Below are 21,877 nucleotides of genomic sequence, written 5' to 3'. Positions count from 1 at the left end.
GGGGGGGGGTTCTTTTTGAGACAGGGTCTCCCTATAGCCCCAGCTGTCCTGGAACTATGTAGACTAGGCTGGCCTTGAACTCACAGAGATCCACCTGCCTCCACCTCCCAAGTGCTGGGATTAAAGGCGTGCACCACCACGCCCGGCTCAAAACTCATCTATTAAAAAAAAAGTTTATACAACTATAAAATGTTTTATACACATGACATTAAGCAAACATCAAACTGTCAATGAAAGGCATAATACCTTGAATGAATGAATGAATGAATGAAAAAGTGTTTTGTGTTCTAAGCTACAGGGACAAAAAAAAGATTTATCATAATCTAATCTATAAATGAATTTGAATTTCTAACTTTAACATACATCCAATAAAATAATAAGATTTTTTAAATAATTGGACAAGCTATTTGTAAAATTCATGAAAAAATATTCTTGAAAATAGAACCAAAATGAGAACAGATTTTCAGCTATTTAGATATGCAATAATGAAGAGAAGTGTCTGTGGTAAGAAAACAGCATGATCAAATAAACAAAAGGAAGCACAGAATAAATTCAAATTCGAAACAGGTGTATGTAATAAAAAATGGAATGTTTCAGTATAAGATGGAATATTCAATAAATGTTTAAATAAAAGTTCCACTGCATCCATATATACCTTTATACCAAAATTAATTATATATACCTCAAAGATTTAAAGATAAAAAATGAAGCCAGCTTTTCTAGCCCAGACATTTTTTTTACATAATAAAAATGTTTTTTAGCTAGAGTAAATCCTTAAAATAAGAACTAAGTCTATATCAAAATAAAAGGAGACAGAGCTGTTTGTCTGAGAAAAGTACCTTCCACTCCTCTACTTTTGCATTGACAGCCATCATGACTGGATCATCTTCTTCATCCTTTGCTTTCAGAAGATCTGTGAGTTCTCGCACCTAAGAAGTAACAATTGTTTCAAGAAATGGTGCAAATTAGTGCAACATGATGCATGTATTACATATTCGTATTTATTTATGCATATATTACATATGCTATTTATTATTGGAAGAGTTCTATAATTAAAGGTGACAGTTAATGGCTTTCGCGTCTTTAAACGGGCTGAACTAAATGAAAATTTAACATCTGAAATACTTCAAAATTAGACTTTTGGTGCTGATGCGATGCCACAAGTAAAAAATTCCACATCACATTTCAAATGTGACATGTCTCAGTCAACAGGCTGGTACACAAAGAACATTGCATTCAGGATATGAGTAACTGGTGCATATGAAACATAAATAAATTTAGTATGTAGACTTTGATCTTATGCCCAAGATAGCTCAAGTATATGCAAATATTCTAAAATCTAAAAACATACACAATCTGGAAGACTTATGGTCCCAAGCGATTCAGATAAGCTATACTTAGTATGTTGTTATATAATTATTTTACTACTAGGGAATTTTAATTTTAAATCGTATTCTACTGAAAACATGTTTAAGTAAATAGCAAAGAATACATTGGCCTTTAATATATTTATAGTGTATTTAAGATACAAAGTTAAGGCGTGGTGGCACATGCCTTTAATGCCAACATTCAGAAGGCTGAGCAGGCAGATCATCTCTGTGAGTTCAAGGCCAGCCTGGTCTACATAGTGAGTTCCAGGACAGCTGGGGCTACAGGGAGACCCTGTCTCCAAAGACCAGAAAAAAAAAAGAATCCTGTGTTTCAAATGACAGAATGCATGAACTCGGAGGAGGGGGGGTATGCTATGAGAGGCTACCAATGGGAAGAGAGAACAAAAATTCAACAGAAAATGTACAAAAGACAAGATACAATGCTATATCCACAGGATTTTCAAAAGTGTTAAGCAGAAAATCTCCACGTCCCCAAAATTATTTATAGGACTTTCTCTGTATATTCATTGAAGTATTATTTACATGTCTTAACTAGCAAGAATCACAAAGTGCATGTGAGATTAAGAAATTCACATAAACAAATATTATCTATTTTTTTTTAGTTATTTATTTTTTTTATTTAATGTGTATGCATGTATTGCCTGCATGTAGGTAAGTGCACCCATGTTGTTCAATGCCCACGGAGGACAGAAGAGGCTGGCAAATCCCCTGGAAGGAGTTACAGACAGCTGTTACCTGCCATGTGGGTGCCAGGATTCGAATCTGGGTCTTCTGGAAGAACAACCAGTGTTCTTAACCACTGAGCCATCTCTCCAGCCCCACAAATATTATATTAATGACAGCAAGCTACTTTATTAAGAAAAGCAACAAAATTCACATCCTACAAAATTAAAATATTCATGGTGTCAAATAAGCAGTAATAAATTGACATGAAGCCTCAACACAAGTCAGAAGACACTACTTCTTACTTGAAGTTGATAGTGTTCATTCTCTTTTTTTAACTGGTCCATAACAGTATCTGTTTGATGTACAATAGCTTTCATCCTGTTATATTCGTCTGTCATTTTCTCCATTTCCTGAACAGATTCTTCTAGATTTTTTCTCATTTCTTGGTTCTGAATTTCAATTTTCTCATTAGCTTCAGTTAAGGTCTACAAAAGTTAAATACATTACTATTTAAAAATAGTTTTATAAGAAAGTTAAACTACTTTAAAAATTAAATGGATCCATAAGGCTGGTCCATTGGACAAACATGATTCTTCACTGACTGTTAGGATGAACTGGCATTGACCAATTAAATCAAATTAAGTATCAAGAAAATTGAACATAGAGGCTCAATTGTAATTAGTGCCTAATATAGGCAAAATATGAAAAAATGAATAAATTGACCTCCACATGTACTGTGCCATGCACACACTTCTACTCAAAAATGAATATGCGCACACACACACACACACACACCATATATACCAACACAAAACAAATGTATAAAATAAAACAAAAATGACCGGCAGCAAATATATAGTGAAAACTTTGCAAGGAAGGATAAATATTAGATTTATACCATACTGATATTAAAGTTTTATGAGATCATTGAACTGAGTACTCATTTTTACCTGAATTTCATCCAGATATTGAACAAGTTCATAGTTTTTTTTAGACAACTGTGATCGATAGTTGCTGTCTTCTCCTCTTCTTGATAAAAGTGTTTCTTTCTGTGAATCTATTTGTTTCTGGTAGTCAATAATATCCTGGCGAAGCTGTTCATTCTGAAGTTAGAGCACACAGAGTAGTCCATTAAGGAAACTATCCAAAACCAAAAGAAAAACAACAAAAAGATAATAATACTGAAAATAACAAAATTCTATCTTCTAAACAGTGTTTTCAGAACATCTTTAAATTCCCACAGATTTGCTACACTTAAGGCCTTACCGTTTTCTTTAGACGTTTGTTCTTCAGAAAAGGACAGGACAAGGATAATTAGAAATGAGAAAGGCAACAGCACACAGTTAAAAATAACAGAAATTAAAGAAAACAAAGAAAATTTTAAGACAATGAAGTTTATTAAATAACTAAAGAGTAAAAATATTATTAACCAAGACAAAGAACAGTTTGACTAGGTTAAAAAATTTTTTAAATAAACAATACAAAACATTTTTTTGGTGCAAATGGGCCAGATAATAATCAGAATTTATAAGATTTCATGAGAAACAGAAATTTTGAGAATGCTGGATAAATAGTAAAAACAGAAACCTACTCATAAGCTCAAATGGTAAATTAGCAAAACGGCTTCTATAACAGAAAGTAAGATTTCCCTGCTATAAGCTATTTAATGGTCTCACATCATTTTGATTTATTTTGTAATTCTCTTACATAAAATCATCATAAAATCAGCCAATCTAAACACACTAGTTACTGAAATTACTTTTCTGATTAAAATATAAATTAAAATAAACTCTTTAAACAAGGAGCTTTGTTGAACCACCACAACTAAAATTTTCTACCAACCTCTCTTCTTAATTTGCTGTTTTCATTTTCTGCCTCCTCATTTCGAAGAGCCAACTAAAATAGTAATTAAAAAAAAAAAAAGATAAAACTCATCAGTAATTCAACAGAGTCAGGTTTTCAGCTTGTTAATTTTAATTCTAGACCCTTTTCCAATAAAGTAAAGAACATTTAACTACTATAGACATCATACCAAACTAGGCCATAACTAAGATTAGAAAGGATAAAACAGGCTCAATTTAAAAGATTAATAAGAAATACAAACCAAAAACAAGCCAAAGGCTACAAAGAAGAAAACTACCTAAATAAGTTCTACTCCCCTGACCCCATCCCTTAAGAAAGGAGTGCTTTCTATCCATGATCACAGCATTCTGCCATTCTTGCATACCACAGATAAAGCTCTCTTAGTAAGCACTTAGGAAAATGGCAGGACAAGATACGGTTACATGAAATGACCTGAAATCAGAGTGCCCTCTGTTTACATCCTTTGTCTGTAATTCCTATTAAAGTATGAAAGTCACTTCGTATCTGTTAAATTCATTTTTATCTCATTTTTTGAAATAAGAAGGATGATGTACATTAGCACAATACTCAATGAGCAGAACAGCAAAAAAATGTGTTCTTTTCTTTACATAAAAATAGTGCATCTGTACCTATTTCTTTGGTTTTCCAGACAGGAAAACATTACACCCATTCTGATGTTTTATTAATATACTCCAGAAACCACCCCTCTGATGACCTTTCACTTTTCTGTTTTCTCCCTTACTTAAGGAAAACCATTCAGTCACAAAGGTATAGCCAAATATGGAGCCAAATACAGCATGTAATCTTTGATGAAACTTTGGATACAGGTGGATGGCAGGTAAGAAGTACACAGTATATTATTGGGTGAGAAGAGGATACTAATTATAGATATGAATAATGAATCAATGTGAAATTTCCTGAACATGATCCATTATGTTTTGGTTGTATAGTACAGAATATCTACTTTAGGAGAGATATGCTGTAATATTTAAGTGTTTGGTAAAATATCTAAATTCAGTCTCAAATAGGTCAGAAAAAAACTAATTTGGTGAGAGACAGAGATGTATGTCTATATACACAAAGCTGGAGGTAACTGAACCCCTACTGCAGAATCAGTTTGCCATTGTATCCAGAACCAGAAGATGGGGCCACACATCCCTCCAGAGTATCTCAAAGTATTCTTACATCCTAATGTAGGCCCAATGTATGGCATTATTCCTATGTTATACTTACTACAAAGTAGGAATATCCCTTAGAATCAGACAATTTATATTATACATTAAAGGTTTTGTTATACTGTAATAAAGCTGATTGGTTAAAAGTAAAGAAGGCACTGTCCATCTCCCAGCAGCTGGAAAAGTACACAGGCCATGTTATTCAAGTTTTCCAACTTTACCACATATAAATATATGTAACTTTTTACCAAAATAAGTAACAGTAAGAAAATCACTAGTTTATGAATGTGAAATTAATTTTTTCATATTGAGACAAAATCATGAATTTTATATAATGTCTGTAGGGAACCAGGCTACAAAATTAAGGAACTAATTTCCAAGTCATATCATTAGAAGTAGAGAATTCCATTAAATTTTAAAGATGTGTTGGTAAAATGGTATAAAAGTTAGCTAGGTGGCTGGAGAGATGGCTCAGCGGTTAAGAGCACGGGCTGCTCTTGTAGAGGACCCAGGTTCCATTCCCAGCACCAACATGGCAGGTAAGAACCATCAGTAATTCCAGGGGATCTGGCATTCTCTTCTGGTCTCTGCAGGCACTGAACACACAGATGCACTTACATACAGGCAGACAAAACACTTATATACATAAAATAAATACATAAGGCCAGGCACGGTGGCGCTCGCCTGTAGTCCCAGCACTTGGGAGGCAGAGGCAGGTGGATCTCTGTGAGTTCAAGGCCAGCCTGGTCTACATAGTGTGTTCCAGGATATCTGGGGCTTACAGGGAGACCCTGCTTCAAAAAGACCAAAATAAATAAATAAATAAATAAATAGATAAAAAATTTAAAGTAGCTAGTTATATATTACTTCTCAATTATGTAATGAGAAACTGATATGACCAATAATATAAAAACTAAGGTCAGACATAAAAGAACAGTTAAGATTAACAGTTAAGAGTCATTGAAAACAATGTGCTTTACTTGTTCATTAACTTTCTTCTCTTTATCCAGCTCCTTTTCCATGTCCTCTAATTCTCTATCCTTTTGTTCCAATTGCTTTTCAAGTTGACGAATTTCATCACGTAAAAACCAAGTGTCCCGTCCACCTGCAGACTGCTGAGCCATCTTAAAATAATAAATCAAAGATTAATTACTCAAATATATAACTATTCAATTAACTTGAAGGCTCAAATGAATCAATAAACAAGTAATTTATCTTAGTTTAAATTTTCATTATGCTTCAACATGAGATGTTTAAAATTGTATGATATGGGCTGGTTTTTGAAGAAGCTGACCTTATTTAGTTCATAACCAACAATCTTTTAAATTTTCTTGAACCACCAAGAACCACAAAAAATGGACTGTAAATCAATCACTCCAGATTTATTTAGGTCACTAAAGCGTAGGTATCAGACTAATTGTAAAGTTTTAAATTGTAGGCTGTAAATTATGAGGGATGCTCCTGAGCCTGTAAGATCCAAAACCAGGCTCCTAAACAAGGCATCTTGGTGCTATTGACCCTTACCATCATACCATGACTAACTAGACCAGTGCTGTCAGTCAGTATTTTCTAGCCTATTTGGAGATATTCTCTGTACTGTCCTACACTGTCCAGTTCAGTAGCCAATTGAGGACTTGAGAGGTAGCAAGTAGTACTAAAGAACTGAATTTTTTATTTTTATACGTTTGTGACTCAATTAAATCTATGACACTTTATATTCCTGTTACTTTAGATTATGGCCCCAAATACTACATCATTATTTGCAATCTTTTCTCCATAATGTTTTACTACTATTCTCTCTTAATCAAAATTTTATCACTCTTCCCCTCTTTCAAGTTTTTCATTATGCTCTCTAGACTCATCTCCCACCTCTTTTTTTTTTTTTTTTTTTTTTTTTTTTTAAAAAAAAAAAAAAAAAAAAAAAAAAAAAAAAAAAAAACAGAATCCTCATCTCCCTGTCAGCAGTGTTTGGTTCTTTTAAGGTACTAATGGCCTTCGCACTCCTTCAGCATGGAGTTGCTCATTCTGTCAGGATTTAGGTAAATGCACTGGTATTCTGCTAGATGTAGTCCATCCTGTAGCTCTCAACTTACCAATCATGCCATTTGTCTACCATCCTCTAATATCCCTGCCTGCTTTGAAGTTTGTAGATATCCAGCTATTCCATACCTACACAGTCACCATTTCAGAAAGCCACCAACTTTCTACTCATGATTTTTCTTTTTTCTGGGTCTCCCTGTAGCCACAGCTAGCCTGGCACTTGCTATGTAGACCAGAGGGGCCTTGATTTCACAGAGATCCACCTACCTCTGCCTCCTGAGTGCTGGGATTAAAGACTGTGCCACCTCGCCCGACCCTACTCATGATTTCAAAGTCACTGCAAGTAAGCATGTGGTAGCTCAGTCTTTCATCAAAAGTCAACTTGAGCAATTTCCACATACACACAATTTTCACTTTAGTCACTTTTTTACTTGATTCCTGAATTCATTACTTCCTGCCACTCCCATGACCCAAACAGATCCTTGTCCAAGCAGCAACAGTCTCACAGTTATTCCCAGTATAGCTCCCCTTTGACCTCAAAGGGCCCTATAGTTCCTTGACTTTTCCTCTATCCTGTTTATAACCTTCCCTTGTCCAAAACCCAATCTTGACATCCTTACCTATTCAGTTAGGATTAAATAATCACTACTTCAACCACTTTCCTACCAAGGTCTTCAACTGCTGTACTCTTCTCTACCAGCTTTCTCACTAAACACTAACACAGAATCAACCCAACTTCATAAATCATTTATTATACAAATATTTATTGAAAGTGCTTGATATTTTTCAAGGAGATGAACTCTGAGCAGAAAATAAGAAATAATTCATCCAAGTTCACAGAGTTAAGCAAGTCAAAAGAAGGAGAACTAGAACTCCAATCTGACTCCAGATCCTAAGTATCCAGTTCTTTCTCTGCTGCACTTCTGAAACTCTTAAATTTTGACCATAACATCTTTTACTCTTAATTTTAGTAGATGATTTAATTTCCAGTATCTCAACTTCTAAGCACTAAACTGACATACATGCAAAGTTCTGTATACATCTTCTCTTCCCTCTCCCTTCTCTACTAATTCTTTAGTAGCACATCCTTTCTTATCTTCTCAGAAATCTGGATGCATTATTTCTCATCTCCTTCCACTTCAATTCCTACTAATCCTTCTGAATACTTCCCTAGACTGGCAGCTCTATTCAGACATGAACTGTTCTCATTTTATTCATAATTGGATGCTTCTTAGTAGAAACCAAAGCACAAAAACACACAGGGATGAACAATGAACAAATAACTAAGACAATATTATTCCTGTGACTTCTACCAAGTAATAGAAAAGCTTGAAAATAACTTCGATGATATAATTACACTCTAGGAAATACAAAAGGACATACCTCCAGTTCATTTTCCAGTTTCATTACTTTTGTCTTTAATTGGTTTTCTATTTTAAGAAAGACAAACGTTTCAATAAGTTAAATTTACCTGAAAATAATCAATGAAATTTGACAAAACAGTGATGTCCTTTTAAAAGATTCCATTATGATAATAAAATAATGTAAAAGAATGTAAACATTATACATGTCAGATCCATTAAAACAGGAGATTTAGAAATATCTTTTGAAATTAATTGGCTATATATACTTTGAGGAATATGCTAATTTTATGCTGCCTAATGAATACAGGGAATTATCACCACAACTCTCTCCCAAGGCATTTACCAAATTTTGCTTGTTCTTCTCCAGCCTTTTCAACTTCTTCCAAAGCTAGCTCTACTTCTTGAGCTTTCATCTAAACATCAAAAGGTTAAAGAAAATTAATTCTATATTCTCTACAATAGAATACAAGCAGTGAAAATATAATTTTTGTTTTATTTGCTAACTCAATTCTTAGTGCCTACCATGGCTAGTACATGGAGACTGTGCGTAAGTAACTGTTGAATACTTAAGGCTATGAAATCCGTATGTGCAAGTCTGAATTACCTGTGATTCTTTTTTGGTATTTACTCTTACTATTTTATATGTATGTGTTCCTGTCTGTATGTGCATCACATGTGTGCAGGCACCTGCACAGGCCAGAAGAGGGTGTTGGGTCCCCTGGAACTCCAGCTGCAGGTAGTTGTAAGCTTCCTGATGTGGGTACTGGCAACCAAACCCAGATCTTCTACAAGCACAGCAAGTCTTAACTTCTGAGCCATCTCTCCAGCCCTTGATTCTTTTTCCTTTAAATTTTATATCTATCATTTTCAATGTTTTTCGTTGTTTTCTAGTTGTCACTGTTCTAATACATAAATTTATGTCTCAATTCCTCCATGAAGTGCTGGCTGACAGCACAAATGCCTTCCAATTTGTACTACATAGCATGTGTGGTTTTACCTTCTTGCACAGATTTCAGTATCTACTAATTATGGTTCAAAAACCTTTAATGGATCCTAAAATGATACATCCTTAAGGTACTTGATAACATATTCCAACATCTGCCCAACAACTGTTTTGTCTGCAATGTGCTACAAGCTTTCTACATCTTTCCTGAAATGTAAAAACTGCATTTTGTATTTCCAATATTTATTTATGACCATCAGCAACTCTCAAATCCTCTTGACATCTCATCTATTAACTCCATGACCAAGCATTTTACATTTTTTATTTGGATCTAGCATATATCTATGCTATTTCTAAACATATTCATTCTGTCTTCCCTATACATTCATTAAGGAACTTTAGAATAAAAACTAGATTTGCTTTTCATTGTAGGATGTGCAATCCACATTAAAAGATAACTCATATTTTGAGTGGTACATTGCCAAATATTTTCATAAAAATTTTTTAGATGGGTGTGGTGGTACACGCCTTTAATCCCAGCACTTGGGAGTCAGAGGCAGGCAGACTTCTGTGAGTTCAAGGCCAGCCTGGTCTACTTAGAGAGTATCAGGTCAGCTGGGGCTGCAGGGAGAGACCCTGTCTCAAAAAGACCAAAAACAAAAACAAAGTTCATGTTGGAGAAATATGTATTCGTTATTTTTATTTTATGTGTATGTGTATTTTATGTGTATGAGTGTATTGCCTGCGTGCAGGTAAGTGCTCCTGAGTTGGGCAATGCCTGTGGAGTTCAGAAGGGGGTGTAGGTTACCCCGGAACTGGAGTCACAGATGATTGTTAGCCACCATGTGGGTGCTAGGAATTGAATGCAGCTCCTCTGTAAGAGCAGTCAGTGCTCTTAACCCCTGAGCCATCTCCCCAGCCCCATAAAAATATTTTATGCAGAAATGGATTGTTATGTTTCCTTTACTGAAACACCTAGTGCATACAAACCTTCATTAGTGACTGAGTAATTCTAAAAAGATGTATCACATTTTCTTGATCCTCATTTTTTAGCTCATTTACTTCCACCTATAAAAAAAATGAGCAAAATATAAACACACTTCCAGTTGAGGCATTCAGTGATTTTAAGGGACAATTTAAATTAATCACAATTGTATGTATGTGTGTAAGCATTATATATTAAGAACCTTGGATAAGGAAATCAGTAAGTTGTCTGCCAGTTCTTCTTGACGAGGCAGGTCGTCTGGGTCAACTTTGATTAACTCTTTCCAGTTTATATTAGGTGGCATCTTGAATTCTTTCACTGTCCTCCACTTTCTACAACAAAACAAGTGGATGTTAGCGCTCTCAAGGTAAAGAGCATTACTGTGTTTACATCATTATTATAATTCTCAAAGGTTTTGGCAAAGACCTATGGCTCCTGAATCACAAAACAGATACCGGGGCAAAACAGGTTTGATTAAACCGTCTGGTACAAACCACATGATAATGAACCCTAGAAACTATTACAGGTAACACTAAGTCGGAGCTGAGCTTCTGAGTCCCCTCCTCCAAGCACCACTATGGACAATGCGCGCATGCCAAGCTCCAGGATACCTGAAAGGCTAAAAATAAACCCCGAGATTTTTAAAGTGTTCAAATAAAGACTGAAGTGTGAGAGAAGCCGGAGGTTAATCAAGAACGAAAAGAGGTTGCGGATAAGAGGGCGAAGGATAGGGTAGGCAGGCTGCTTGCGGTTCCTTAAGATTAAGAACCTGATAAAGACTTAAGTAAGCGGCTTCCGCTCACCAGAATCCACCCACCTAGACCGAGCCTGCCAAGCAGCAGCCCTCGCTCATCTACCGCAACATCCACTCCCCGGCGCCGCCGAATCCCTGGCCGCTCCCTAGCTTAGTCCCGTCGCGCCCAGGCTCCCGCCAATTCTCCACCTTGCCAAAGCGGCTGTGGCTGCTAGGCGACGCGGTTCCCCGCCTAGCCAAGGCCGGAACTAAGCGCTCAGAAACTAGGGGCGCCTACATTTCACGACCGTGGATCATGCTTTACGGTTACTGCTACCGCCCAGGCCCGGAACTCCTTAACACACATGAATTAAAGCCGTGCGAGGACTACGCTCCAATCCAGAGTGCAGTTCGACTGTGCGGCATTGCATGCTGGGAATTAAAGTCTCTGAGACAACAAGGCGCTCCCGGCATGCCGAGCGGAAGCTGCGGCCTTCCGGGAGAAGCTGGAAAGGGACTGGGAGGAAGGAGGCGCGGCAACTGAGGCTGAAGCGCTGCGGCCCCGGCAACCAGAGCGTGGCGGACCATGACCGTGGTTTCCGTGGCGTCCCTCTACGGACAGCTCTGCCCGAGGCTTCCCTAAACCATCCCGCGGTGGATCGGCCCTTGGGTGAGGTCCGCGTCGGTGAGCGACTGGGTAGGAGCTCCGGGAGACTCCTGCCTTTAAGGAAGCTCCAGCCTTGAGGCTGAAGGGCCCGCGGGGTTCTGAGGAGGTGGGAGGGCTGCTCCTGCTGTTCTTGTGTGTGCGAGGGGCGCTTGGGCAGTGCCTGGCTTAAGAAGGAACGTCAAAAAGTTTTCTCCATCCTTAGTATTCTATCTGCCTCCGTACGGCGGAATGGGGACCGCTAGTCCCTCGGGTCCGCGCAGCCTCCTGCCCTTGCCCTCCTCCTGGAGCACATTTGTCCTGTGGATTCAGGTGCTTCTGGGGGTGAGTGCAGGCGGTGGAATGGGGATCTTAGGACCTGTCCATCGGTGCAGGAGGTGGACCGCGGAGGGCCGCCAACTGTCACTTGCGTGGTACCCGGGGGGCGGGGGTACTTAGGTGACCGCGCCTTCTCAGGTGTTTACCACCCGTATCTGGGCAAGTTGTGCCCATCCTGTGGCTATCAGCCGTGCTGGAGTGTGATGCACACCTGGTAACTTAGGAAGCTTGCAGGCTTGATATCTAAATGATGTTGCTGTTTGGACTAGTGCGTCTCGTCTTATTTTAACTACTGTAAAAACGACTGTGAAAGTACATTTTACTTTGAAGATAAGACTTATATACAAAACACGTTGTGGAGTAAAACAAGAAGTTACTCAGAAAAATATCAGCATTTAAAACATTTTAAAGACTTGTCAGATTTGTAGGATTGATTCCTGTGTTTGCTCCTTTTTTGAAAGATTGCATGTGAAATACTTATCTTTTCTGATTTATTCTTGATAGCAAATTCAATAAAATGAATGCTTGCATGATCATCATTTTCCATATAAGTCAAGAAATTGAAGCTTCCAGAGGCTAAACACTTTTCTCATTTAAATTATTGTGACTGAACACATTCTTCAGGATTCTAAAAACCAGTATTGTGAAACACTTCCACTTAAATCTTCCTGTGTAAATTTCAGTAATACTGTATTTTAACTGTATTTACACATTTTATTTTTGTAACTTTTTTACTTAAGAGTAAATTATTGTTCATGCTCTCTGTTTTGTCATAATTTTGCAGAAATGAAGCAGTATTCACTTTTATTGTGTTTACTTCTATAATCTAATATTAGGAATTTGGGTTCCATTTTTAACATACATTATTTTCTACTCACTAGCCTTGTCTCATTTGGTCTTTATACCACTTCCTATCTTTCTTGTTCACATTTGTAATCAACTCAAGGTGACTGGTCTGCTGGAAAATTATTCATTCTTCAGAAGTGAGAACATGTTCAGAGAAGCAATTTACTAGTAATTGACAAAGCTCAGACCTCAGTGACAGTCTTAACTAAAGAATAATCTTAAATTCCAGTCTCTGATTCATCTTAATGTTTTTGAGCTCATACACTCTGCTTGACATAAGAGTACAGAAGAAAAAAAAAAAGATCTCATGACCCGTGTATAGTACACTTTCTACTAAACCATGAATCAGGAAATTTAAAGTTCTGATTCTTCAGCTTACTGTGTAATTTTAAGGAAAATGGCTAAAATTTTGCATTGTTTTTTCTGCATCGGTCTTTTCCAGAAGCTGGTTTTATATGACAGCTTTGTAAGTAGCTTTGTTGCAGTAACACTTGCCTGGACCTGTCTTCTTTCTTCACAAGGCTTTTATGAAGAGTTTTATCTAACTAAAATCACCTCATGAGAAAGCCCTGCATTTTATAATTGCTACCTCTGTTCTCTGTGCCAATGGATTTGTAGTTATTACCTCCCATTCGCTGACTTACTAGGAAGCTTACTGTTCTAGTTTCTAAATAATGCATGAACATTAGGAATTTATTATCTAATGTGTGTAGTAAAAGTGTGTTTCAAGATATCTCCCCCCAGAGGGAATCAAGACTCAACACTCCTAATTTATGGAAGACACTCCATAGATTAGTAGGTGTCAGTGTGAGTGCAGACTTCCCATGTAAAAGTTTTACAAACTCCAAAATAGTAATAAATAGAGCAGGTTATTGTGGAAGAGTATATTAATCATAATAGAAAGTATATTAATCATAATGATTCTTGATTTCCCAAGAAACAGAACCAGGAGGACTTCCCTTTCCAGGCTAAGTATTTCTAGTCGTACAGATTCTTCCTGTAGTTTCATCTTTTCACAAGTATATTGTGAGATTGTTACCAAAAACTAATAATAATAATTTTATTGAAAGAATTGATGGGGGCTGGAGAGATGGCTCAGCAGTTAAGAACACTGGCTGTTCTTGCAGAAGACCCAGGTTCAAATCCCAGCACCCATATGGCAGCTAACAACTATCTATAACTCCAGTTCCAGGGGATCCGACAGCCTCTTCTGTCTTCTGTGGGCATTGCCTGACATGGGTGCACTTACCTACGTGCAGGCATAACACTTATACACATAAAATAAATAAACTAAAAAAGAATTGCATTTTTACATTTATAATATAGTTCACGAATGCTCTTAAATTAGTGGTGGATTTTGTGTACTTACATGCTGAGATCCCTTTTTTTTATAAGCAAACAAATCAGGCATCTCATTTGCTTATACAGCAGGCATGAGTGTATATGCTAGTGTGCCTACAAAAAGTTGAAGTTCTTACAACTAACAACAGCTGTCTGTCTGATTTTTACAGTAATTCCCCCAGTGCACCTTGTCTCTTAATAAAGGGTTGCTATGTAACCTCTATGTTTCTCATACTCTACCTTGGTAGTGACTCTTGATCAGATCCAAAAGTAAGGCTACAAGTGATCTCTTGACATATACTAGGACAAGTTCTCACCCTTTCATGTTATACTCTTTTGAGAAGTCTTTTATTAAAAGGCCTAGGATAACTAGGCCTTTAATAACTACTATGATATTTATTCTGGATTCTTACTCACTTTACTTGATGACATTTGAGGGGGGAAAAAAAAAGGTAGAATGGTACATGCATATAGTCCCAAAAAGGGGGCTGAGTCAGAAAGCTATTTTAAATTGAAGAATTTATTTAAAGGATTGTGACACCTGCAAGTCCAAATCAGGTAGCAGGCTGGAAACCGTCCTTTAAGATCTAATGCTACAATCTAAAGGCACAGTTTCTTTTTCAAGGAAATTTCAGTTGTGCTGTAAATGATTCACATCATTAGATAATGTCTATCCACATGTTGGAGAATAATTTTCTTAAAGTCAACTGATTATAGTTGTTTAGGTCATCTTCAAACTGCCTCCATACCAATACATAGATGACTGTGTGAGCGAATGTTGAATATTGTATTGCATACATGTAGTTCATACATAAAACTATCACCATAATCATTATGAATAGTAAGCATCTTTAAGTGTCATCCACACCATGCATATTATCTATTTATTGATAAACCTACTTAATACTTCTTAAACCCCTCATCATAGCAACTTTTAAATGATCAGTGCAAGTGAGTCCTTAATAATTACTGAAAGGAATTTAATGTGTGAGAGAGTTTTAGTACGTGTTCAAGAACTTATGTAATTCTGCCCAAGAGTGCCACCTGTGAGAGCAAGAGTAGAGAAGGGTTGTAGTTGCAAACTGACCTCAGCAAAGAAAGGCTCTAGGTATCACAAAAAGGGAGTAAGAATCCTCTAATGATGATATAATAGAAATAAGGGAAACTGATCGTGATAGTCCTCCTTAATACCTTTTTGTGTTGTTTGGTGATGCTAAGAATCGAATCAAGGGCCTCATGCCTGCTAACCAAGCACCCTACTACTGAACTACATTCCCAGCCCTTGTATGGGTTTTTGTTCCTCAGAGAACCCATGAGGGTCTTTGAATATGGTGGTCAACTATACAAATAGTTTTTTTGTCTTTCTTTCCTTTCCTTTCTGCTCCAATTTTAATGGTAAAACAAAACAACAAATGTGTGTGTTTAATAAGAACATAAAGTACCATCTGTAGAGCAAGTCATATCCCATTTGCAGTGAGCCAAGCCAACGGCAGAGGAAAATTCTCAAAGTTAAAATCAACTTTAAAAATTTTAGGATTACGTTAGAGCTAAGCAATTACTCAGTGGACCTTCTGCAACTTTACTGTATTTTTTTTTTGTATAACTGCCTAACTATATAGAACCATAGATCTATCCAGGTTCATAAACAAATACTGCATAATCTACATTCTTTAATTCTTAGAGCATAAAATTCTTGCTTTATATATAATAGGTCTTTTTTTAAAGCTATAACTCAATAAGATGACTAAAGTTCTTTAACCAGCTACATTTAAAACTTGAGGGTATTTCTCCTTCATTTAAAAGCTTTCTTAAATAGTCTTAATTTAAAGCTGCATTTATAATTTGAATGTCTTTAAGTACTTAAGTCAGGTGACTGATTTAAGCCAAACTTTGGTAGGTACATTTATGTTATTTAAAGATGGGAATGCATTCTTAGAAGCACATCATACTTAAACAACTGTGTCACTGGGCAATATAATCTTGAAGGTCCACTATTCTTTGTGTATGTAGTATGTTGATCCAAAGCCATGTATTGACTTTTATAAAGATAAAAAATTAAAGTTAAAACTATCAACTCAGATTTTTATAAAAATCCTGTCTATAGCTGGGCATGGTCTCATACTTCTTTAATTCCAGCACTCTGAAGGCAGAAGCAGGTGAATTTTTGTGAGTTAGAGACTAGTCTGGGCTACATAACAAGTTCCAGGCCAGCTGGGGTTGCAGGGCAAACCCTTCTCAAAAAAACCAAGCTAGTCTGTCTGTAGATTAGTCAGTTTAATATTTTATATTGCTGTTATCATAAATATTCTATAAGTTGTAGTTATAAAACTAATATATTGATTTACAATATGCCAGATTACCCTCTCTTAATTTAAAGTGTTTGTTTTGGTGCTGGAGAGATAGCTTAGTGGTTAAGAGCAGTGGTTGCTCTTTCAGAGGATCTGAGTTTGATTTCCAGCACCCAGTTGGTGGCTGTCATTCTGCATTTTCATGGTATCCAACACTCTCTTCTGGCTTCTGTGGGCATAACACAACATGGATACACATATACATGCAGGCCAAACACTCTTACACAATAAATAAATAAATAAATAAATAAATATTATAACTAATAAAAAAATACATTGTCATCACAAGTGAGTTGGTCTCTGCAGATCAGGGATTTGAAGCTATATTATTAAGAGAAAAGTGTCCTTACACAGCATTTATGTTTATTTAGTCTACCCAGTAATGGATACCTAATTGTTTTCAGTGTGTGTGTGTGAGAGAGAGAGAGACAGAGACAGAGACAGAAGGAAGGAGGGAGATTTTGAGATTTAAGAACATTTTGGTTCCTCATTGCACTTCATTTATATACAGCAGGTATTCTGTTGGAATTATCATTTAAGAAACTTCTAACCTGTACATTATGGACTGTTTGATAGACTTGGCTGTGGGTTTTTTTGTTTTTCCTTTTTTCTTTTCTGCATATGTCTGTGGTTGTTGCTTTTTACTGTGTTATAGTTTGAATATGAAATGTCCCCCAATATCTGATGCGTATGTGTGGAATGCTTTTTAATGCAGTGCTCAGAGGAGAGGCTTTTGGAAAATGCAAACATAAGTGCTGTACTGTAAACAGTAATTGAATGACTGTTGAAAGGTACTGAAAACTGGAAGGTGGAACCTGGCTAGAGGAATGGGTCCCCACAGGGAGTGTAGTTGAAGGATCTGTCTTACCCTTTATCCATCCTTTGTCTCTTTCCTAGCTGCCATAAGCTGAGCAGCTTTGTTTTGTCGTGCTATTCTCCCATGCCATGTACGCAAAGCAAAGCAACCAGGTATCTATTCATTGAAACTTCTGAAGCCATGACCAAAATAAATTCTACATCCCTTAAGCTGTTTACTTAAGTATTTGACTACCACATGCTAGATGATCCTGTTTATCTGTTGTTCTCCTGTTGTTTGTTTATTTGGTGAGGGGGTAGGGATTTGTCCTAATTTCGTGAGAGTAGTACATATTTTGAAATGTATTCTATTTTTCTCCTTGAATAATGTGGGTCCATTAATAAAAATTCTCTACTTTGGAAGTCATTGTCCCTTAGAAATTTGAGACACTGTTCCTTTGTGTTTTATGGGTATTTTTTTCTCTAACTTGCATCGCTGTTAGTTTAAAAAAGATTGTTTTGATTCCCGGTTTTGGTGTGAAACCTGTTTTATATTTCTGTCTTGGAATCCTCTCTGTTTCCAGCACTATCAAATTTTACAGAATTCTTTGCCCATTTAGAGAACAGAGCTGGAGGGTCTCAACATAAATTATATAGACAAACTTTTATTTAACCCTCATTTTCAGTACTGTTCCTTTCTATTCAATTGTGTCACCAAATGAGAGATCTTGCGTTTTAAGTACTTCAGAAAAGTAATCTCCAATATTTTACAGTTTCCATTGGAATAAGGGACTGTTCCTAGTCCTATTTCCAAAAATCTTTTGTAGAGGTGGTAGGGGTAAGAAATTTCAGCCTTTTCCTATCATCTTAGAAATAAATTACTTTCTTGGGCTCCAATGATTAATATACTAATCCCTTAAATTTTCTAACTTCCAAAATTTGCTGTGGTCTCTGCAGTTTTCTTTATCCATTTACGTTTGTGTCCTTGCTTTTATAAAATGCTTCTTAGTCTAGTGTCTAGTTTGGCAAGAGCTGAAGCAAATGCTCCTTCAGTCTCTCCATTCTTTTAATTAGAAGCACCATCAGCCTTTTTTATGTATTAATACGAGTGTGCAATTCCGTCCCCCTCAGAGATGGGAAGTCACTTCTGGATTCAAGATGAAGCTCTATATGCTTTTTCTTTTCATTGATAACTACTTCCTAAAGGGTGCAACTGTTTTCCTTTGTTTTGTTGGTTGGAATTTTATGTCTTTTCTTGAAGTTTAATGCAATCTATGATTGTAAATGTACTCTTGTACTCCCGTATATGTTATGCATCTCATATCCTATGTAAATTTTGTATCTGATTTAAAATCCGCCCCATGTTACTCACTTTATTGCTGGAATTTTTATTTTATTTCACATTCTTTACTGATGTGGTCAGAACTGGAGTTATGAACAGTTTGTTAACTACCATGTGGGTACTGGGAATCAACAGAATGCAGATCCTCTGTATGAGCATATAGTGCTCTTAACCCCTAAGCCAACTCTCCAGCCCCTAGAAAACTTTTCTATAAGACTAATGACAAAACTAAACAGCATCGCAGAACCTCTGATTTAGACTGTTTTGTTTTGAAACTGAGTGCACCAACTTCATACTCAGTCCATAGGTTTTCTCACAAAGACACATTGTCTCTGTACCCTTTGATGAGCCTAACCTTGACAGTTGATAGTGATTGTTCTGTCTGATTAGCTAGAGAAGAGGCCCAAAGACAAAGTGATGTGATACCCAAAAGAAGTGTAACAACACACATGAAGAAACAATTTGTGGGGATGGAGAGATGGTTCAGTGGTTAAAAACACGTGCTGTTCTTCCAGAGGACTCAGATTCGATTCCCAGAGCCTATATGGCAGCTGACAGCCATCTGTAACTCCAGTTCCAGGAATTCTTATGCTCTCTTCTGGCCTCCACAGGCATTGCACGCATGTGGTACACTTACATGCATGCAGGCAAAACACTTATACATATAAAATAAAAATAATAAAAAATTTTTAAAAAAGAAACAACTGTGCTACTCAAATTGTAATTATTTGGAAAAAGTTTTTTTCATTTTGCTTTGCTTGTTCTTTTCCCCAGCTTTGTTTATCAGTGCTTGAAGGAAAAATGGCTGATGTTAACCTCACAGAAGTAACTTTAATAGTAGGAGTGGTTGCTGCCTGCTATTGGAACAGCCTGTTTTGTGGTTTTGTTTTTGATGATGTTTCAGCAATACTGGATAATAAAGACCTACATCCATCTACACCTTTGAAAACTTTATTTCAAAATGACTTCTGGGGAACTCCTATGTCTGAGGTAAGTAGTTGCTTATTGTATAAAACATAACTTTTTTATAATAAGTCAGGCAGGAAATTACAGATATAATTATCTTAAAAGCAGGACTTGTTTCCTTGGCAATGTACCTTGACTAACCTTTTCAAAAATAATATTTGGGACTGGAGAGATGACTCAAGAGCACCAGCTGCTCTTGCAGAAAACCAAGGTTCAATTCCCAACGCCCACATGACAGCTAACAACTGTCCATAACTCCAGTTCCAGGGTTCCGATGCCCTCTTCTGACCTTGTGGGCATTGCATGACACAGGTGCATTTACATACATGCAGGCAATTCACTTGCACACTAAAATAAAAATAATAAAGTATTTTTTAAATCTGTATATAAGAATAATTTGTATATAGGAAGAGCAACAGATAATATAAATCTGTTACTTCTGTCTTGTGAGTCAGGCAAAAGATCTGATATATTTAACCCTTTCAAAACATGGTAACATCAGTATAAATAGATTAGACCTTAAAGATAAATACACATTGCTAGTTTCATTGCAGTAAGGCAAGGGTTATTAAAAATGGAAAGCCAACCAAGCAAGATGGCACATGCATTTAATTCCAACATTCAGAAGGCAGACTCTGGTATATCTGTTGAGTTTGAGAGCAGCCTGGTCTCCATTGCTAGCCAGGGCTACATAGTGAGAGCCTGTCTTAAAAATCTTTAGGGGGCTGGAGAGATGGCTAAGTGTTTAAGAAAACTGGCAGCTCTTCCAGATGACCAAGGTTCAATTCCCAACACCCACATGATGACAGACAACTATCTGTAACTCCAGTCCCAGGGAATCTGACTCCTTCTGGCCTTCACAGGCATTGCATATCACAGGTGCATGTACATACATGCAGGCAAAACATTCATATACATAAATAAATAAGTAAAATAAAATAAAAATCTCCTTAAAAAAATCATCTTGAAGGTCAGTACTACATTTAGGAGTAAACCCTTATCAAGTTGGAATCATACAGACTGGAATCTAATGCTAGCTTTGTTGTACATTAGCTACCGTGAAATAGATGTAACTACAGCTTTTAGATGGTAAATAACTTTCTTGATATATTTTTAAAAAGTGCTTGAGGATTAATAAATTTATCTATCGTGCCTGTCAAGTGGATTATGAAGATTTTTTTAACATAACGTGTAATACTTACTGTACAGTAGTTTGTTCTCAGTCATCATTTATGACAGTTCCCCATTTCCCCCAATTTAGAAGCTTCTCATATTTTCATTCCTTTAGAAATAAGCACATAATAAATACCTTCTTGATCTCATTTAATATTTTTTCTTTAAATGTGTGTGTGTGTGTGTGTGTGTGTGTGTATGTGTGTGTGTGTGTCATTTGCTTCTTAGTCCTAGCTCGATTGATACTTCCCACATTAGAGGTGTTTCTTTCTCTTTTGGGACAATCCTGTAGTTAGGTAGTACTTTTTTGATAATTTTAGTGGGTCACAATCCCAACTACACAGTAGAATGCATATGTAGCATTTTAAAATTCAGGACTAAAACTGTATACTCACATGTCACCAAGATGTGGACATCAGTATTTCAGGCCTTATTTTGGTAATGTGGATGTGGCAAGAGTTTCTCATTGTTGAGTGGGAATATTCAAGTCATCAAGTGATTCTGTGATACAGTCATGGCTGAGAACCACTGAGCTATAATGAGCCACTCATGTAGCATTTGGCCTGTAAAGTACCATGTGTTAACGTACCAGGCTTCTAAGAAGTCTTTTTGTTTGGTAGGTTCCCCCCCCCTTTTTTTTTTGCTATCCCTTTATTAAGGAACAGAGTAATGTAAGCTTATTCATTCATTCTATTCATGTCAACTATTATCATGAGTAATTAAAATTTTTTGTTAATATGGATGATTGTATTAATGCTGTGAATTATTTGACTCATAATGGACCTAGCAGTTATACTGTGTTTTCAGAGTAAACCTGGTATCTAATAAGCTGAGGGTCATTTGTTACAGTATTTAAATAGGTTTCTGATGAATTAAGATAATAAATTGGGTATAATAAACTTTTAGTTGGTAATGACCTATGAC

At 36.5% G+C, this 21,877-nt stretch overlaps 2 protein-coding genes across 4 annotated transcripts in view; one reads left to right on the top strand and one right to left on the bottom strand.

Moving 5' to 3' along the window:
• Positions 1-11,424, bottom strand: part of Cep290 (centrosomal protein 290) — a 106,805-nt gene extending 95,381 nt beyond the window's left edge. The window contains exons 1-10 of the mRNA XM_029558973.1: positions 11,245-11,424; positions 10,630-10,759; positions 10,433-10,510; positions 8,843-8,912; positions 8,519-8,565; positions 6,076-6,219; positions 3,900-3,953; positions 3,008-3,160; positions 2,360-2,542; positions 815-929 (exon numbers count right to left, since the gene is read on the bottom strand). Of these exons, the coding sequence (XP_029414833.1) occupies positions 815-929; positions 2,360-2,542; positions 3,008-3,160; positions 3,900-3,953; positions 6,076-6,219; positions 8,519-8,565; positions 8,843-8,912; positions 10,433-10,510; positions 10,630-10,731 (946 nt within the window). The 5' untranslated portion in view covers positions 10,732-10,759; positions 11,245-11,424. The remainder of the gene's footprint in view (positions 1-814; positions 930-2,359; positions 2,543-3,007; positions 3,161-3,899; positions 3,954-6,075; positions 6,220-8,518; positions 8,566-8,842; positions 8,913-10,432; positions 10,511-10,629; positions 10,760-11,244) is intronic.
• A 204-nt stretch (positions 11,425-11,628) lies between these two features.
• Tmtc3 (transmembrane O-mannosyltransferase targeting cadherins 3) overlaps positions 11,629-21,877 on the top strand; it is a 49,599-nt gene continuing 39,350 nt past the window's right edge. Inside the window, exons 1-2 of one of the 3 annotated variants that reach the window (XM_008824080.3) lie at positions 11,629-11,830; positions 19,589-19,804. In XM_008824080.3, the coding sequence (XP_008822302.1) occupies positions 19,616-19,804 (189 nt within the window). In that variant the 5' untranslated portion in view covers positions 11,629-11,830; positions 19,589-19,615. Of the gene's footprint in view, positions 11,858-19,588; positions 19,805-21,877 lie in introns of all 3 variants that reach the window. The other 2 variants (XM_029559176.1, XM_029559178.1) reach the window with 2 other exon arrangements.

This window comes from Nannospalax galili, unplaced genomic scaffold (assembly GCF_000622305.1).
Source record: "Nannospalax galili isolate Female #2095 unplaced genomic scaffold, S.galili_v1.0 scaffold191, whole genome shotgun sequence".
Classification (NCBI taxonomy): domain Eukaryota; kingdom Metazoa; phylum Chordata; class Mammalia; order Rodentia; family Spalacidae; genus Nannospalax; species Nannospalax galili.
This window is presented reverse-complemented; position numbering and strand designations above follow the sequence as displayed.